At 43.5% G+C, this 16,412-nt stretch overlaps 2 protein-coding genes across 3 annotated transcripts; one reads left to right on the top strand and one right to left on the bottom strand.

The window, feature by feature from the left end:
- Positions 1-2,411: 2,411 nt before the first annotated feature.
- On the top strand, positions 2,412-4,669 carry LOC101061427 (phospholipase A and acyltransferase 2-like). Of its 2 annotated transcripts, none has more exons than XM_029847705.1 (5): positions 2,412-2,716; positions 3,052-3,103; positions 3,206-3,314; positions 3,432-3,700; positions 4,078-4,669. In XM_029847705.1, exons 2-5 carry the CDS (start codon positions 3,089-3,091, stop codon positions 4,171-4,173), a joined length of 489 nt encoding a protein of 162 aa, XP_029703565.1. In that variant the 5' UTR covers positions 2,412-2,716; positions 3,052-3,088; the 3' UTR covers positions 4,174-4,669. The 2 variants fall into 2 exon arrangements, with proteins under 2 accessions (XP_029703565.1, XP_029703566.1); XM_029847706.1 differs by lacking the exon at positions 2,412-2,716 and adding an exon at positions 2,753-2,949 and having other exon boundaries at positions 3,032-3,103.
- Positions 4,670-5,689: 1,020 nt separating this feature from the next.
- scyl1 (SCY1-like, kinase-like 1) lies at positions 5,690-12,691 on the bottom strand. The gene is made up of 18 exons (XM_011610523.2): positions 12,493-12,691; positions 11,759-11,899; positions 11,333-11,455; positions 11,017-11,243; positions 10,719-10,809; positions 10,373-10,528; positions 10,036-10,194; positions 9,783-9,890; positions 9,562-9,675; positions 9,301-9,456; positions 9,032-9,220; positions 8,762-8,837; positions 8,241-8,435; positions 8,010-8,158; positions 7,821-7,910; positions 7,428-7,733; positions 6,955-7,033; positions 5,690-6,841 (listed from the first exon to the last, which is right to left on the bottom strand). The coding sequence occupies exons 1-18, from the start codon at positions 12,598-12,600 to the stop codon at positions 6,717-6,719; spliced, it is 2,592 nt and encodes an 863-aa protein (XP_011608825.2). The 5' UTR covers positions 12,601-12,691; the 3' UTR covers positions 5,690-6,716.
- Between the last annotated feature and the right edge of the window lie 3,721 nt (positions 12,692-16,412).

The following is a 16,412-nucleotide window of genomic DNA, read 5'->3' as shown; positions in this document are numbered from 1 at the left end:
TCAGTTATATATCCAGAATATGATATGAGGTCAACATGAAACAGTTGACTGGTGCCACCAGCCACAATTTGCACTCTTGCTGCCAGCTGTGCTTTCAATGGGAGAAGAGGAGAAACAGGAAGTTCTCCAGGAACTGCACAGCCGGCAGGATGTGCGTGAAGAGTCCCCGTCCCCATTCCCGTCCCCTGCTTACATTTGTTTTTGGGGGAAAAGGACTATTAAAAGTTAGATGACGAATTAGTTGAAAATTAAAACGTCAAATTGTTTGCAAGATTTAAGGAGATGACAAATTAGAAAAAAATATATCTCTGCACATGCACACTTTTATATTTCTGTATATTTTGTATCTTATTTTTTATAGTTTATTGAAAGATGTTTTTTTTATTTGTTGTCGCTTTCACTTTGTCTTCTTTTGATTTGATTTCCAACTACTGTATCCAACAGAATTGATGTGATACAGAAAACTATTTCAGTTAAAAGATGGAAATAGATTTCCTACAGTGTTTTAACAGAGACTGTTTCTCCAAGAAGTGACTATTAAGTAGTAACTAGGCAGAAGTGCCACAATTAGTGGGGTTCTTTAAGATGCCCACAATCAATCATATTTCAGGTGCTTTCCCTGGACATGATTCCTGCTCATAATGACAGAGCCAACTTGTCATTTAAAAGTCAGAAGTTCGTACTTGTGCCCAAATGCCAGCCAGGTAGCCTGTTCCGCTTCTGTTCTCTCAGATCTGCTTGATTAGTATGTGAAGGCGCTCTGTACTCTGCTGAATTCTGCTGCCAAATTCATGTTAAAACCTCTACCAAAGACTCTAAAACCTTATCTTCCTGTTTGGATCCTCTTCCTTCTGTGATTGTCTTGCTTGCACACCCTTACCAGCCAATATCCCTCTTGATGTGCATGTATAGTCCACTCTTTTGAGTCCCACCGCTCCCTCTCATCAAGGCCTCAGGGGGCTGTTGTCCTCTGATCTGACAGTCATCCCCTAATGTCTAGGCAGACCATTATCAGGGAATGAATACATCGAGACAGAGCCTGAGACCAAACCTGATTTCTTGACTTTGCAAATAGTTGTGTGCAATATTGGGTTTAATCTGGAGTTTTCTGACTGAACTCCCAGTAGTCCTAAATGTGTATTCAGGAGAATCCCTCCCATGACGTGAATGTTCAATGCTTTACAGTCCTCTGATGCTAAAGTCACTTCAGCTGTGCCTTCTTCCAAAGCTGTAATCCACTTATTGGCTCCATCAGTGAGGCCTGCCATGTCACAGGATGACCATGGCTCAAACTGTTGTAGACCAGAGGTTTTAGTTATTCTAAAGAAAGGGGATCTTGGTTCATCATCACCCTCGTCATCCGGGTCACTGTCACTGTGAACTGCACGGCGGGGAAGCACTTTCCTGCTGCGGAGCATCATCCTTCTTGTCTAAACTGGGTTCCATGTTTGGCTGTTGCCTGTGCACTTTACATCTGCTGTTCTGAAGACCAGCTTGATCCAATTTGGCCCGGAACTCTCTCCCCCCTCGTGCTCTCCTTATTTCCTCAGCTATTGGAGAGTAATCTAGGAGGCTCACGTTTGTTATGTGGGTGTTTCCACACTCATATCTCACTCTGACTCTTCCATTTCTCTATCAGGGGCCTACAGACATCTCTCTAATGTCTTCCTCTCTTGGTTTTTCTGGCTCTGTTCTTCCCACTGGCAACCGAGTGACAACTTGTTTTCCTTCTGGTTTGTTGTCTCCTTGTAGTGTTTTTATCAGCACAATTCTATTACTGACAATAATGCCAGTTTTCTCCTTCCTGAGTTGCCTGTAAAGAAAGATGACCAGGATCCTTTATTTGTGAAAACAAAAGGAAAAGCCAGGCGATTGTGAAAATGTGCCATCATAATAGGAGGAAGATTTTTTTTCCCCAAACAAATGATATTTAATTCACAATGACATAAGGAACCAAACTTTTGGTTAAACTGTGACAAAAGTGCAAAAGTTTTGAATTCACTTTGGACTCTTAAACCTTATTGTCCTAGATAAGGTACCACAATGTGCACATTCTTTTATACAACCACAAAACCATAACCTTGCATATTATGTGGTAAACTATTGCACTGGAATGTGTATATTAATCATCTTAATATGCACAACATAATGAAATAAGCATTATCAACTGGAATGTTTAAACACCTTTTCATATATGTGGCTCACGCGGCTGCGTGGGGCCGACCCACCATGGGCCGACCCACCATTGGACCGACCCACCATGGGACCGACCCACCATTGGACCGACCCACCATGGGACCGACCCACCATGGGCCCGACCCACCATGGGACCGACCCACCATTGGCCGACCCACCATTGGACCGACCCACCATGGGCCGACCCACCATGACAAAATGAAAACTATTTCACCAAATATGGTGAACACTGCCCAGGACTTTACAACAAATGACAAATCCAGACTGTTACAGTAAACTTTGTTGTTGTTCGGATCACTAAATGATCCTAACAGATCGACATTTGGAAGTCGACATTTGGTAATCTATAAAGACTTATAAAGGTTATTTTGCAGTTCAGTTACTTTTTTTCAAGTGTTTATGACATCATTGTGTAACCTAGTGGTTTACATAAGGTTTCTCCAAAAAAAACCATCATTCGTCAACTGCTGATCCTTGGTGCCGCTCGCGCTGCTGCACTGACGGATACCGAAGGTCACAGGTGAGACGACAAACCGGGACTATTTTAGATGAGCTGTCCGGTCATTAAAAGGCCTGTTAATGTCAGATGTAAACATAATTAGAATGTCTTTTACATCAGTGGCGTCGTTGCGATGCAGGCCCACTGCGAACTCCTTTGAACTCCTCTAACAAACTGGTTTCGTTCTCATTATTTCGATGAAAATCGCCTTTCTTTGTACTTTATGAATTCAGTAGAATCCACGACCTTGGTTGGCTGAACTCAAAATACTGCGATTGCTGCGGAACACATGCGTAATTTCGTAATACTTGACAATTAACTATGAGACGTAAACAGGAAATTACTTTTTCCTGCAGGTGTTGAAAGTTCGGGCTTTATAAACAGAACTCTGACATGGCTCCAGTCCTGGTAAGACTATTGTCTCTGTTGTGTCCTCACTTGTTTTACGTTTTAGAAAAAAACCCCAACTAGTTCAAAGATAGGGTGTCTGACTGCTCTTGTGTTCTGTAGTATGTTGTGAAACCAGAACCGGGAGACTTGATAGAAATAGACCGCGGTTTCTATCAGCACTGGGCCGTCTATGTCGGTGAAGGATTTGTGGCTAATTTGGCATCACCATGTAAGTTCACCACAGAGGTCACGACTGCCTCTGTGCATCCTAGTCTGAAACTAAAAGATGTCCTAAAGTCACTGAGAATTATCTGTTTCCCTTTTTCCCCACATCTGGTTTTCACAGTTGGAAGACGGGGTGGACAGTCCAGCAGCGTCAGGTCACTCGTTGCTGATCGGGCTGTCGTGAAGAGAGAGGAGCTGTGGGTTGTGGTGGGAGACAACCAGTGGAGAATCAACAACGGCTTGGACAAGATGTATCAGCCGCGTCCGAGTCACATCATCGTGAAGGCAGCCGGCGAGCTGGTGGGCCAGCAGCGGCCGTACTGCGTCCTCAGAGACAACTGCGAACACTTTGTTAACAACCTCCGCTATGGAATAGCGGTATCTCTGCAGGTGAGTGCAGAACATTTACAATCACTTCTCCTTTAGGTTGGTGTGAAATGAGCAGAGGGAGTAATAGGATACAGACTAAGCTCCACCGGGAGGTGGCGCTACAGTCACAAGTGGAGGCTTCACTATTGGATGAAAGATAATAAACTTTAAGGTCATAAACTAATTTATATGAACTTGAATTTTATAATTGCAGGACTTTTTACAGGCATAACAGTCCATTGAGACTAGAATTAACCCTGTTAATGTTGAAGGATCTGTACCTTCCTCATTTTCCTGAACGTCACCTGTGTTAAGACCTTTACTGCTGAATATATTTATTTATAAATGTATATATGAATGAAAGGAAATCTAACGTGCTTTTTCATTTTGGTCTGCAGGTGTTAAAGGCTAAACTTCTGGCCCTGGCAAGTTTGCTTGCTACGTCTTTGCTGTTTGGTATCGTGTCTGGAGCAGGAGCTCTTTGCATGATCTAGAAATAAAAGCAAAAAGTGATTAAAAGATCACCACTAAATCTAAGATCATGCGATCCGCATCCAGGAAACACCATGATTTAAAAACAAACGCCTCTTGTTTCTGTCGTATTTTCCTTCCTTATGGCTTTCTTCAGTAAAAAGATGGTGGGTTAAATGTTGGAAAAATTAAATGTCTGATACTTTTTAACATGCAAAAGTATTCTGCAGAATAAAGAACAAAAGGCCAAACAGAAGTGGTTCATGCTGAATGCTTGTTTGGTGGAAAATGCAAAAAGATAACTCGAAGTGGCCCAAAGGCGGCAAGAACGGATCAGACCAGTTGCCAGGGACTCACCGATGTTCTTCTCCACAGCCTGGTCCTGCTCAAGGTTTCTTCCTGTTAAAGGGGAGTTTTACCTTCCCACTGTTGCTTGTTGGGGGGGGGGTCAGGCCCTGGGATTCTGTAAAGCACCTGGAGACACAGACACTCTATAATTAAAGATGATTTATTGATTGATCGCCGAGTCTTCATTTTACCACTAAGCTGACCAAACCATCGGGCGCTGGTGACCAGGAGTCTGGGGCTGAAATGGCCAGTTGATGAGTAATCGGCCGCAGGCGTCACTGTCACCAGTGACACCTGCGGAAAAGTGGCTCATGAAGTTGCTGATGCAGTTACATAAGCAATTGTACACACAATATTAGCATTTAGATGACACAGAATGCCTTTTCCAAATAAATTAACTGGGGCAAATACGAGAGTGGTGCTGCAGTTTTTCCAGCTCTTATCATAGGAATTGGGTGCGTAAGGGGAATAATTTGAGTTTTCTCAGAGAAACTACTTTTTTACTGATGAGCCTGAGAGGGGAAATGTGGACCTATATATTTGCTAGAGTAGATAGTAGCTCCTGTGTCCATCATGAAGACATGGTCCTCTCAACGGATTCTGTGGACAATCAGGTGGGATAGAGTTCTATTTCCTTGATTTGTACGCTCATTAAACTAGTACAAAGCCTGAGAGCAAAGGTCAGACAAGGTTGCTTAATTTGTAGCTGCAGTCTGGGCTGGAGCCACCAGGAGGTGGCGCTACAGCCACCAGTGGAGGCTTCCCTCTTGGATGACACCACAAGGTGCCTCGAAAATTGGTGCTTGTTGCTGCGGTGGGGTGAGAGCAGGAGCTCTTTTTGGAAGCAGCAAGAAAGAAAAAACCAAAGTGATTAAAAGATCAGCACGAAACTAAACACGTGCTCATTAAGGCTGCAAAAGGATGGTGGACTGAAATAGGGGCACATATTTAAATAAAATAGGGCTTTTTATGCTAAAGAATTTCATTTAATGATGATGACCTTAGCGACCTTTTCACAATCACTGATTTTTTGCTTTCACAAATAAAGGATCATTGGTCTTTATGACCTAAAATGTAATATTGTCACACATTAGAAATCAGCAACAGCTTTGTAGAATCTGCACATCAAGTACAGATGGGCAGCTTCAGGTTTGCACCACTCAACCTTTTTTCAAAAGAAAGAAAGAACTGTTAACGAAAAACACATTTATTTCCTAAACCTGTTCACATGCAACACGACTTCCACCTTCATCAGTAAACAGGACACCCCCACACACCCCTCCATCAGCTCCAGTGATGATGGCTAATCTTTACAGCCTCTTGAAACAGACGTCACAACGGCCCTTTCAACACTCTCGGACATGAACCGTTTACAAAAACTGGGGGCGGGAAACACTTTTTAAAATTGTTGAGGCTTTGGAGTTCTACAGAGGGGTCCTGCACGTAAAGGCACAATTAAAATCCACTTTGATGTCGCCAATGTGACAAAATGAAGGTGTGGAACAAAATGTGATGTGTAACCCCCTTCGCCCTGTTTTCTGAAGGTTTCAAAATAAATCCACCTCCACGTCCTCTCCATCAGAGCAGTAACCCACCACGGGATACAGGAAAAGGCAGAACACAAATAAATTCTCCTACCAACCCAGTTTTTCAGCGGTGGATTCCACCCAGTTTCCACCAGGATTTCCTGTTTGCATCCAAATGTTAAACTGAAGTCCTTTGCCACAGAAATGCACGAGAGCATGCGCTTGATTTAATTTTAAATCTCTAATTTGGTGAACTAAAACATTCACATCCATTGCAGGTGTGGAACACTTTAAAACGTACATGATGATAATAACAGCTGTTTGTACTTTCATATTTATATATTCTGCATTATATGAAGGTCTCATTCCCTCTTCAAGACCTGAAAAATCATTTATATACATTGAGTTTACAGCCAAATGTTTGGCTTCAATAACAAAATGGAGGGGACGTCTAGTGTGATCTGCTGCAGTAGTTTGATCTGTGAAGCATTTTAAAGAGCTGGACTGGACATTTCCCCCTTCAGTCAGAACAGCTGAGCAGCCTTCAACAGGAAAGGCTGCTCCCTTGGGACTCTTGTTCCTGGTCCTTTGTTTTCTGGAATGCCAAACTGGAATGCTCCCTTGTAGGGCTGTTTACTCTGCTGCATGCGCCACCTTCTCCATCATCCTCAGATCTCTCTGTCCTTCTCACATCAGTCCAGCTTGCGAGCGCCAAGTTTAAGAGGACCTTTCGCAGCTTTGCGTTCCGCCCGTTTGGCCTCCAGCTCTTTCCTTCTCTCTTCCCGCTTCTTCTTGTTCAGCTCAGCCTTACTAAGACCTGGGTGGTCAAGAAAAGATGGAGATTTTTGCAATGCAAAAGGATCCAAAACCAGAGATGGATTTATATCTGAGGTTTTACACTTTTAATTCAGGGTCCAGATAGAGACCTACCCTGGTTTCCATCCACTGACTCCCAGCTCTCCTCAGTTCCCCAGTCTCCCGTTGGCTCAGAGCCCCAACCTTCTGCAGCCTGGCATGGAGGAAACAACACAACACTGAGCTGATCTGACCCGATCACAGCGACTCTCCTGTTACCATCAGCTTCAAGTCTCCATATAGAATGTGGAACATAACCTATTTCAAGAGTTTTATTCAATAAGAAGTTTGTTTGATGTCTTCACTTAACTTTATTTAAATATACAGTATCTCTCAATTTACTCAGCATTCAGAGATAAACTGCATATGAATGCTTCACCTCCACTACATTTTAATACCAATAGCATGAAGGCTGATTCTTTTTTCTGTTAAACCCAGCAAAAGCTATAAAAGTAAGCTATAAAATTGAATGCAAAGAATTATCCCCCATCAATTCCAGAACTGGTGATTCCTGACCATGAATGATCAGACCCCCGTCCCTTCCTCACCGTGCTGCTGGGTGGATTTCTCTGGGACAGGCTGGCAAACAGATCGTTCTGATTTGCTGCCTTTGCCGCTCCGCTGTCCCAGTTGTAATCGCTGGCTAACCGCACGCCATCGGGCAGAGGGAGCGATGCGTCTGTCAACGTCACGTCTGCGTCGTCCTCTCCCCAGTCGTTGCCCCATCCGTCCTCCCCCGCAGAGCTCTGTCCCTGCCCCTCTTTCTCGTTGGACCAGCTGTCATCAGCGTCCCAGCCCGAGCTGCTCCAGTCAGAGCTCTGCTTTTTCATGGCTGTGGCGGCTGACCTGGCCACCTGTGGGAGCAACGACAGTAGTCAGTGGGTTTAGAAAGCCAATGTTGCTCGGGATAAAGAGATGTAACATGATAAAAATGCTCGTACCCCTCTGTCGCTGGCCTTTTTCTTGGATGATGGAATTCCTGACCAGTCGGTGTTCCAGTCTTCTGGATCTGTGCGAGTCTTATCCGGCTCCTGCGTGGGAATCAGTCAATATTCTATATCTGAGATTGCATTTTGAAATAAATCCTTGCCGCGTGTCCTGTCCTCCAAGCCAAACCGGAGCCATCATACCTCCAAATTTCCCCAGTCCTCATCCTCTTCCCAGCGGTCTCCAACTTGCTCATCGTCATTTCCCGTTACGTCATCAGAATGAGACTGATTGGCCCGATTGGAGGTGGCGTGGCGAGTGAGAGTGGCTGGGGACGTTTTTTCTTCAGAGCCTTTTGCCAGAACAAAAAAAGAGTCACAGTTCTAGACTGGAACAAGCAGGACATCTCAAATGTAATCTGCAGCAGCCTGTACCAGGTGGCGGTGCTTCATTTGTTGCTGTGGTAGAACCGGAGTTGCTGGGCGGTCCGCTACCATCGGCCAGAGCCCCATCTGTCCCGGGAGCGTTGCGGATGAGTTTAGAAGTAATCGAGGACATACCCGTGACGGCCCAGCCAGCCCAGCTGGAAGAGCTCCCGGCGGGCTGAGCCGAGGACGCTACATCCTTTTCTGTCAGAGAAACAAAACAAGTCCAAAAATATCAAATTAATTCATTTTGAATTCATACTCATGTTTTTAGACTGAAACAGAGCCACTCATGTTAACAAATACACGACATTTAAGCAACAGCGTCACCTAGTGGTACCTCTCGGATCTTAAATCGATTCAGGCAAATCACTTAAGTTCATGGTGTTTGTAGTAAACCTAACAAACAGGATCTTAACCAATAAATAATCTTAATTGAAATAAAAAAGACTCATAGGTTTCGTGACCCTGATTTAGGAACCACCGAGCTTTTTAAAGGTGCCAGGAAACAACAGTTTGGCGTTACAGACCTATATCTGCCAGCTTTGTGGGGTCTTCGGATACGATTTCCAGCTTAGACAAGAAACTTTTGATGGCTTTAAAAGCCTGTCAGGGAAAAAAAGGCATACAAACAAACAGAAAATGACATCTGTACATCAACAAAAGTGTTGTTCACAGTTTAGTATGATGGCTGGGGATTCTGGCTCTGTGATATGCTGCAAATCTGATGGGTGAATGCGTCACAATACTAAGAAAAGATAAATCATGCTGCAGAAATCAAATCTCTTGGTTGTGTGTACCTGGTCCCTGACGCTCTTATCAGGGTCGACGGCTAAAGCGCAGAGTGTTGGAAGGATGCGTGCAGCAATTTCCGTCACACTGTAATAGTTATGCGTGGCGGCAAAACCCAGTACTCCAGCAGACCTGGAAGCTGGAAAAGGGTCTTTAGAGGCTCGAGAGAAGGCGGAAATTAGTACACGTTGTCGGGTCTGTGAAAGAAAGCAATTGTTTTTTTAAATGTACAACTAATTCAGGAACAAATTGTTTTAAAAGGCCGACTTTTTTTTACCCCAGTATTAAGGTATGAGGCAATTTTGCCCAGGCAGACTGTGGTATTGCACCGGATCGGTCCCTGCTCATCTCGGGCCTGCAGGCGGGCAAAGTGGCGCATCAGCTCCTGGTTTAAGTTGGTCTCATTGAGCTTTGGAGCCAGCAGCAGCATAGACTGTGTTGAGTGGGAAAGACCTCATGAGCGCTACAAATCAGCATCCAGTAAAGACATTGTGTGTCATTAGAACTCTTCTTCTGTGGTTTCAAGTCCAACATCTACCTTAACAGTTTGCTCTCTGATGGCAGGGTTGGTGTCTGTGAAACCGTGGACAACATGAGGGAAAATCTGGGAGTTGACAGCTGCTTCATTTAGATACTGAATGAACTGTTCCATCTGGGACAGAGAAGAATGTGTTTATAGCAAATGAATGAATGAAGAAACCAAAGGTTTATCTCCTAACTAGACCACTGCAGGGACCTTCATCACAGCTCAAAACAGACCTGCTGCAGCAGTCGTATCCTCATGGCTCTGTCCGTGGAGGAAAACATCTTGACAATAACAGGGATGATCTTCTGTTGGTATTCTTCTGCTGACAGGAACTTCCCAACCTGGATGGATAAAGAAGAACCTCGGATCAGATGCCTTTTCCAGTGTCATGCAAAGTGTCTCTGTGAGTTAGTTGGGTTTTTTTGAGGGGGGGGGACTTTAGTTAGAAGTCAATACAAACTGCTTCAAAGGAAATTAAGGCCTGACCTTGAAAAGTGGAGTGAGGACCACAGCTCCTGCATTTCCAAACTCAAAGGCAGTGAGCAGCTGGGGCAGGACCTTGTGCTTACAGAAGTCTTCAGGAAATGAATCTAAATTGTCACTAAGGTCCTGGAAGAACTGCTGCTTTTCAGCTGGCTCCTTAATCTAAAGAGAAAGTTTTATTTCCACTTTTATTATCATCAGAAATTAAACAGTGTTTCCTGGTTTTCTACTACTGCTGACAAAAATTACTCCATCAAAGTTTGCTACGTGAGACAATTAGATAGGTATTAATAACATAGTAACAGTCTGCTGACTTCAAAATACAATGAAAGGTGTGGACCTGTATCTCTTCGAGGAACAGGTTGCTCTCCACAAAGCTGCTACTGAGGAAACCTCCAGGCGCTCGACAGTTCTGGAGAAAACGGGCTGGATTGGGCCTAGCTCGAGGGTTAGCCCCCACCAGCTCGCAGTAGTGAGGGACCAGAGTCTTGGGGATCTATGGGCATGGTGACGAGGACAGAAACAGGACATAAGGCTCAGACAACAGGTTTTCTAGTCACTTTCACTAAAGAACCTTTAGTGGAGGCTGCAGGTTATTTCCTTGAACAAAGCTTCCGAATCGATGAGTTCATCCCAGTCTTTTTCCATTCGGTATCACGAAACATACTCAGGAAAAGGTGTCATACCTTTCCCAGTGAGCGAAGAGAGGATGTGCGAGGCAATGGACCATTGAACACCTCCCAGATCAAGCAGCCAAGCCGCCAAACGTCCCCAGCCCTGCGATACACAGGCAGAGTGCAGTGCATGAAAAAAGGCTACACACCATTACAGGTTATGTTATTTAATCCCTCTGTAAACTGTTGAGATCTCACAGGGTCAGTTTTCTGATTAAGTGTGTTCACGCATGTTTGTCCAAATCATTTTGAGCCCAAAAATAAAGGTTAATTTCCATTTTGTTATTTATTTGAAGCATTTCCCTCTTACCATTTTTCTGCACCACTACTGCTCGACTCTGGAGGGTCGTATTTCTCCATGTCTGGATAAACAGCTTTAGGAGCAGGTAATGAGATGCCACTGGGATCACCTTGCTCAGGAACCACATGATCAAGACCCCCAAGCTTCCACTCTCCAGCTCTGTCCACAAAAACGGCCCAGATGCCCAAATTGTTGTGGAGCAGGTGGCAGTCGTTAACCAGGAAACTCAGTGCTTTCTGTTGGTGGAGACAGTTGGCACAAAGGGTAATCAGGGCTGAAAGAGGACACATGGTTCATTAATGGTGCCCCTAAGACTGTATGATACCACTATCTGATGAAGTCCCCACGAGACCTCCAGATCCCCAGCTCCACCCTTCTCTGCCTGAGCCTTCAGGTGGACAGCCAGTGGTGTCACCTGCTCAGTCACCAGGTAAAGACTCTTCTCAGTCTGAAAACAGAATCAAAAATAACACTCCATACATAGATGTATGAACATTCTTTTATAATTCCTTTTACTAAATTACTACCAAGACTCACAAACTGAAGAATGGGAAGCTATTTACGTGAAAGTAGAACACTATAATTGCTACCATTAGCATTTGTTCACTCACCCCAATCTGAAAGTCACATGCAGAGAAAAAAAAACAGGGTGATACGTGAAAGAAAATGCTACGTTGCTTCAGGTGACTTAGCATAATTAGGCTCTATGCTGGTTTGTGGTGGAACATAACACAGACAAAAGAATATATACCTCTAAGCCATCAACATAAGCCAAGATATTTGGATGACGCAGAGTCTTCATGCGCTTGAAAGCAGCTTTGGCCAACTGGGTTTGCTGTTCTGTCCCTTGTGCTACCTCGTAAACAAACACAGACACTGGCTCTCCGTTGGTCTGAAAATACAGTTTGGTATAAAATGAATCGTACAAGCAACATAATCGCCGTAATATGTTTCACGCGTTTCTCCCCTCAAATTGATTAGCCAGAAAATTTAAAAGATCTGTCAATGCGGATGAAACAGGAAGTAGGTGTTTGTTTTCTGAACCGAGTGGAATTGATCGAAAACACAAAACAAATCTAGATTCCGCATTCCAACTACAAAGCAGATGACAACATTGTCGATAGGTTTCTGATGAGGGGTGAATATAATACATACTACCAAATATTATTTAGAAAACGGGAGTGAAACGATGTGACGTGGCGAGAAATACGTGTCTCTTGGAGTAAACAACGCTGAGGCTAACTTAGTTAGCAAAGCAAATTCGTAGATAAAACAAGCCATCGATGCTGACACATTATGTCTGATAAATAGGTAAAAGATAATGAAAATCTGGCATGAAATGACAACATTGGAAAAGTATGTAAAAGTTAAAACATCCGTTTGAGCCGTTTGAGGCGCAAATGCTTGCTAGTCGGCTAGTGCCAGGCCCTTAAACAAGGATTGCTAACAAACTTGAAGCCGGGTCTGCAGCGATCTCTTTTATACCTTTCGCTTCCCCCGATGTAGAGTCCATATTCCCGATTTCTCCTGGGTATCTGGGAGAATTTCATACGCAAAATCTTTGACGGGATCCCTGGCGAAAAAGGACCACATCTCCTTCTTCCTACACACCTCATCAACACACAACTAGAAGCGCTGGGCTAGCTCAGAGTACGGCTGCATAATAGCCTCGGGTAAAAGCTACGTCCACAATTAGTTCCGCGACAAAAGTGACCCGTTTCTTTTCAAAACCTGCAGCACTGTAATTATAAAAACATAATCCAAACATATAAAGTTTAAATTTTTTTTAAAAGTTTGCAGTTTTTATTTTAAGCGTTGTTGGATTTTTTAAAAATGTGATTAAAATCACATCTGTCATTTAAATGTAGAACTCCAATATGTACTGTAAAAATAAACCAGAAAAGGAAATGTGAGATGACACAATGAATTTCCAATCACATTATCACAATTGCATGTTTTTATTTTTTGAAAAAACATGGTCCACAAATATGCCATTTTTACAATATTAAAGAATGGTGTTTAAAATAGTTATAATAATACATGCAAAGTGTCATTTTTACTGACATGTTTAACCATAAAATTTTTGTTGAGAGTTCCCCCCACAGGAGTTAGAAAATATAAAGCAGTTACAGTTGGGCAATGTAATTGTTTTATTAATATTGTGCACCATTTTGGTACAATAGGGTGCAGCTAGACATTGAGTCACATGTTCAGAGTTATATTTAAAGGAACCATTATAATGGACGACTAAGCTCAGATGCCTTGTCAATGTTGGTTCTTGGGTTTATCCTGAGGGGAAGACGACTTTGGCCTAATCTTGTGGAATACATTTATATGAAATAAAAACCACACACCACATCCAAAGTGCAATAGTTTTATTACACAGGTCCAAGTGTCATCAGCACTGTCAGAAGGGTTCTGGTTCTGACTCCCGTCAGAGATCCTTTGGCCTGTTGTCCCAGCAGCTGGTTTAAAGCACACATTAGGGGACCCAGTCAGAGACATGTCCTGTGATGGGACTGTCCAGGCAGGAAGACCAGACAAGACTAAAGAAACAGGAATTGATAGTTAGCACATTAAAAAAGTGTAAAGAGCTGTGCTTTGAAAGAACACAGCTGAGGAGCGACGGGTTAAAGTCATCTTACAAAACCACCACGTTCAATTAAGTGACCAGCCCCCCCAATCAGTAAGTTTTACCAGGATTTTTTATTTATTTATTTTAATCTGAAATCATAATAAAAGTTTGCTCTGCAGCACTTAAAAAGCAAGACACCGCAGGGGATCGAACCCTGTCCCGACGATGTCAGGAGTGCCACCACCGGGGTCTTTTGCTTTTTGTTGTTGCTGTAAGGGCAAAAGCAAAACCTGGAGGAACAAACGAGACATTTGTTCCTCCAGGAAAAGAAAACCCTGGCACACCGGGCCGCTACATTATCGTCACTGCGAGGGGATTTTTGCTCACTCTTGGTCACGAAGCTGAAACTAGAAAGCAGGAAACCATTTCCCCATCCCCATCATGGCCCACAACAGTATTTGTATGAATTCCAAGTTCTTAGGTCAGCACTGCAGCCACAATACCAGCATCCCTGGTGATGCTCAAAGCCTTTTATCCATCGCAATTTGGCAGGAAGGATAGTGAAGACTCAAAAGTTTACAGCTGTAACGTGAAAAGAGAGACAATTTAGGCCCCCCCCCCCCCACCCCCCCGGCACAAAGCCACCAGCATGACGCATCAATCATGTCAGGATTTGTCCCACTTACGTGAAGTTTTAAAATTTGTCATGATTGTCATTTACCGCAACGGGTGCAGCAGCATTTACCACCACGACGGTCAACTCTCCGAGCAAAAGAGAACGAACCCTAGAGGTTGATGCAACACCAAGTTGTCCCATGACTCCTTGCAGTGGTTTAGCCATCTGGTTCAGTATCAAGTTAACCTGAACAAGATAACTGAAAAGAGAGAAGGTTGCCCGCCCGCCCACCCCACAGATTCCCAATACTGCAATGTGTGATATTGACCACATGGATATCATGTCAACTTAACTGTTATGCAGAGTTGATGTGCATGCAGTATGTTACAAAACAATTAAAGCCATGGTTGGTTAACGAAATAAATCATGGTAACCGAAATTACTTAACTTCGCACCCACGAGAGTGAAGTGATGCAGTATTAGTGTGACAAGCTTGCAGCTCTTGATCGTAATGTGACTGGATTCTCAGCGTTCCATCACAGGTTAGGCCATCCCAGATGATACATTTAGACAATTTAAGGTAATTTGACCTGAGAAACCAAGGGGGGGAAAGAAAAGAGGCACAAACACAGACAGCAGGCCTTCTGCGAAGAATGTCGGGGAGTTCGGATTTAAGCTCAAGCGCACAGGGGGGGTTGGTACTTCATTCAGGGGCCACACATGTGCCGACAGGTTCCACAGATGCTTAGCATTCAGAGGCGGGTGAGATTGGAGCAGACGGACGAAAATGATCTGAAACAGAGTGATCTACACAACACACCCACCACACAATACAAGGATTCAAATTTCACTCATCTTATGTTTAAGATGAAAGGCTACAGGGTCCCATGGCCAAAAGAATGCTAGTAAAGCATCGAGTCTGAGAATTAGGTTAAAGCCAAATCCAGTGTCATTTTTGTCAACTACAACATTGCAGATTTTAATGACAGATTAAGCCGACATCTTACTACATGCTCCAGGTTAGAGGCCTTCACTCGTACGCGAGTCACTCTTGCACTGAGAGATTTCTGTGAAGAAAAGTATAGGGATACACCCAACCAAAAAAGGAAATGCACTCGACTACAGCAACACACTTGCGTTGCATTCAAGACCAAATTAAAGCTGCACCATGCGCAGCTTAGCTCAGCTCCCAATTTTTGGAAACCACACAGTTGCGCAGTTACAAAAATTGAATAACCTGCCACTTGCACATTTGCACAAGGGATAGAAGCTGAGGACTTGTTCCATAGAGAAAAGAAACCTGACAGGGCTCGTTTCAACCTGGGCCGGTTCATTTCAAAGGAAAAGATGATTTCCGTGTTGTCAAAGTTGCACTGCATTCTTCCTTTGGGTTGTTCTGAAAGATTAAACAGGCAGAAAAAGACCCTACCCCCTACAATACAGGACCACTTATCCTTACTAGAATGTTTCAATCAATTAGGGCCCATTAAAATCAACCAATCAAACTCAAAGTGAAGTTCACCTAAATTGCACATTTCAAGCTCAAATGTTTCCCCTCAGGGCCAAGGGTCTCCTTTCCAACAAGATTAAATGGATTCAACTTATCTGCCTTTAACTCCCCTTTTGAAAAAATGCAGGTCACTTCCGTGCGCTACATATCTCCAAGCTTTATTCACACCTGAAAAAAGCACAAGAAAGCTTCCCCACACAACCCCAAAAGAACAAATGCATACCAACTGTATTCAATCACACAAAGCTATGCATTTATTATGCAATAAGAAAATCCTTTACAGATAGTTGACTTACTGTGTTGTCAAAACAAGACATAGTAACTAATTGCAAAGGAATGGCAATGAGGCATTTAGCCAGACAATGAAAGTTAAAAAAACGTGACACTTCAGATGACCTTACGTGATGCTTTGATGCGCAAGGAAAGTTGTACATACAATGAGTTAGAGTTCCTGATGGTCTTGGGTATTGAAAGCACACAGGACACACCACACTGAAAAATGCAAAGGAAAGGGCCTTTCCCCAAGAGTAACCCCCCCCCCCCCCACAACGGTAGTAGTACAACGCTACAGTACAATGATTTCATTTTTAAAAAATTGAATGACACCATTTCCAGAAAGAGCATCTAAATACCGCAATAGTGAAGGATTCCATCCGCAAGAACTGCCGACGTAGACTTGAACGTTGGCTTTTCAATAGTGGGCC

Source organism: Takifugu rubripes, chromosome 14 (assembly GCF_901000725.2).
Source record: "Takifugu rubripes chromosome 14, fTakRub1.2, whole genome shotgun sequence".
NCBI lineage: Eukaryota > Metazoa > Chordata > Actinopteri > Tetraodontiformes > Tetraodontidae > Takifugu > Takifugu rubripes.
This window is presented reverse-complemented; position numbering and strand designations above follow the sequence as displayed.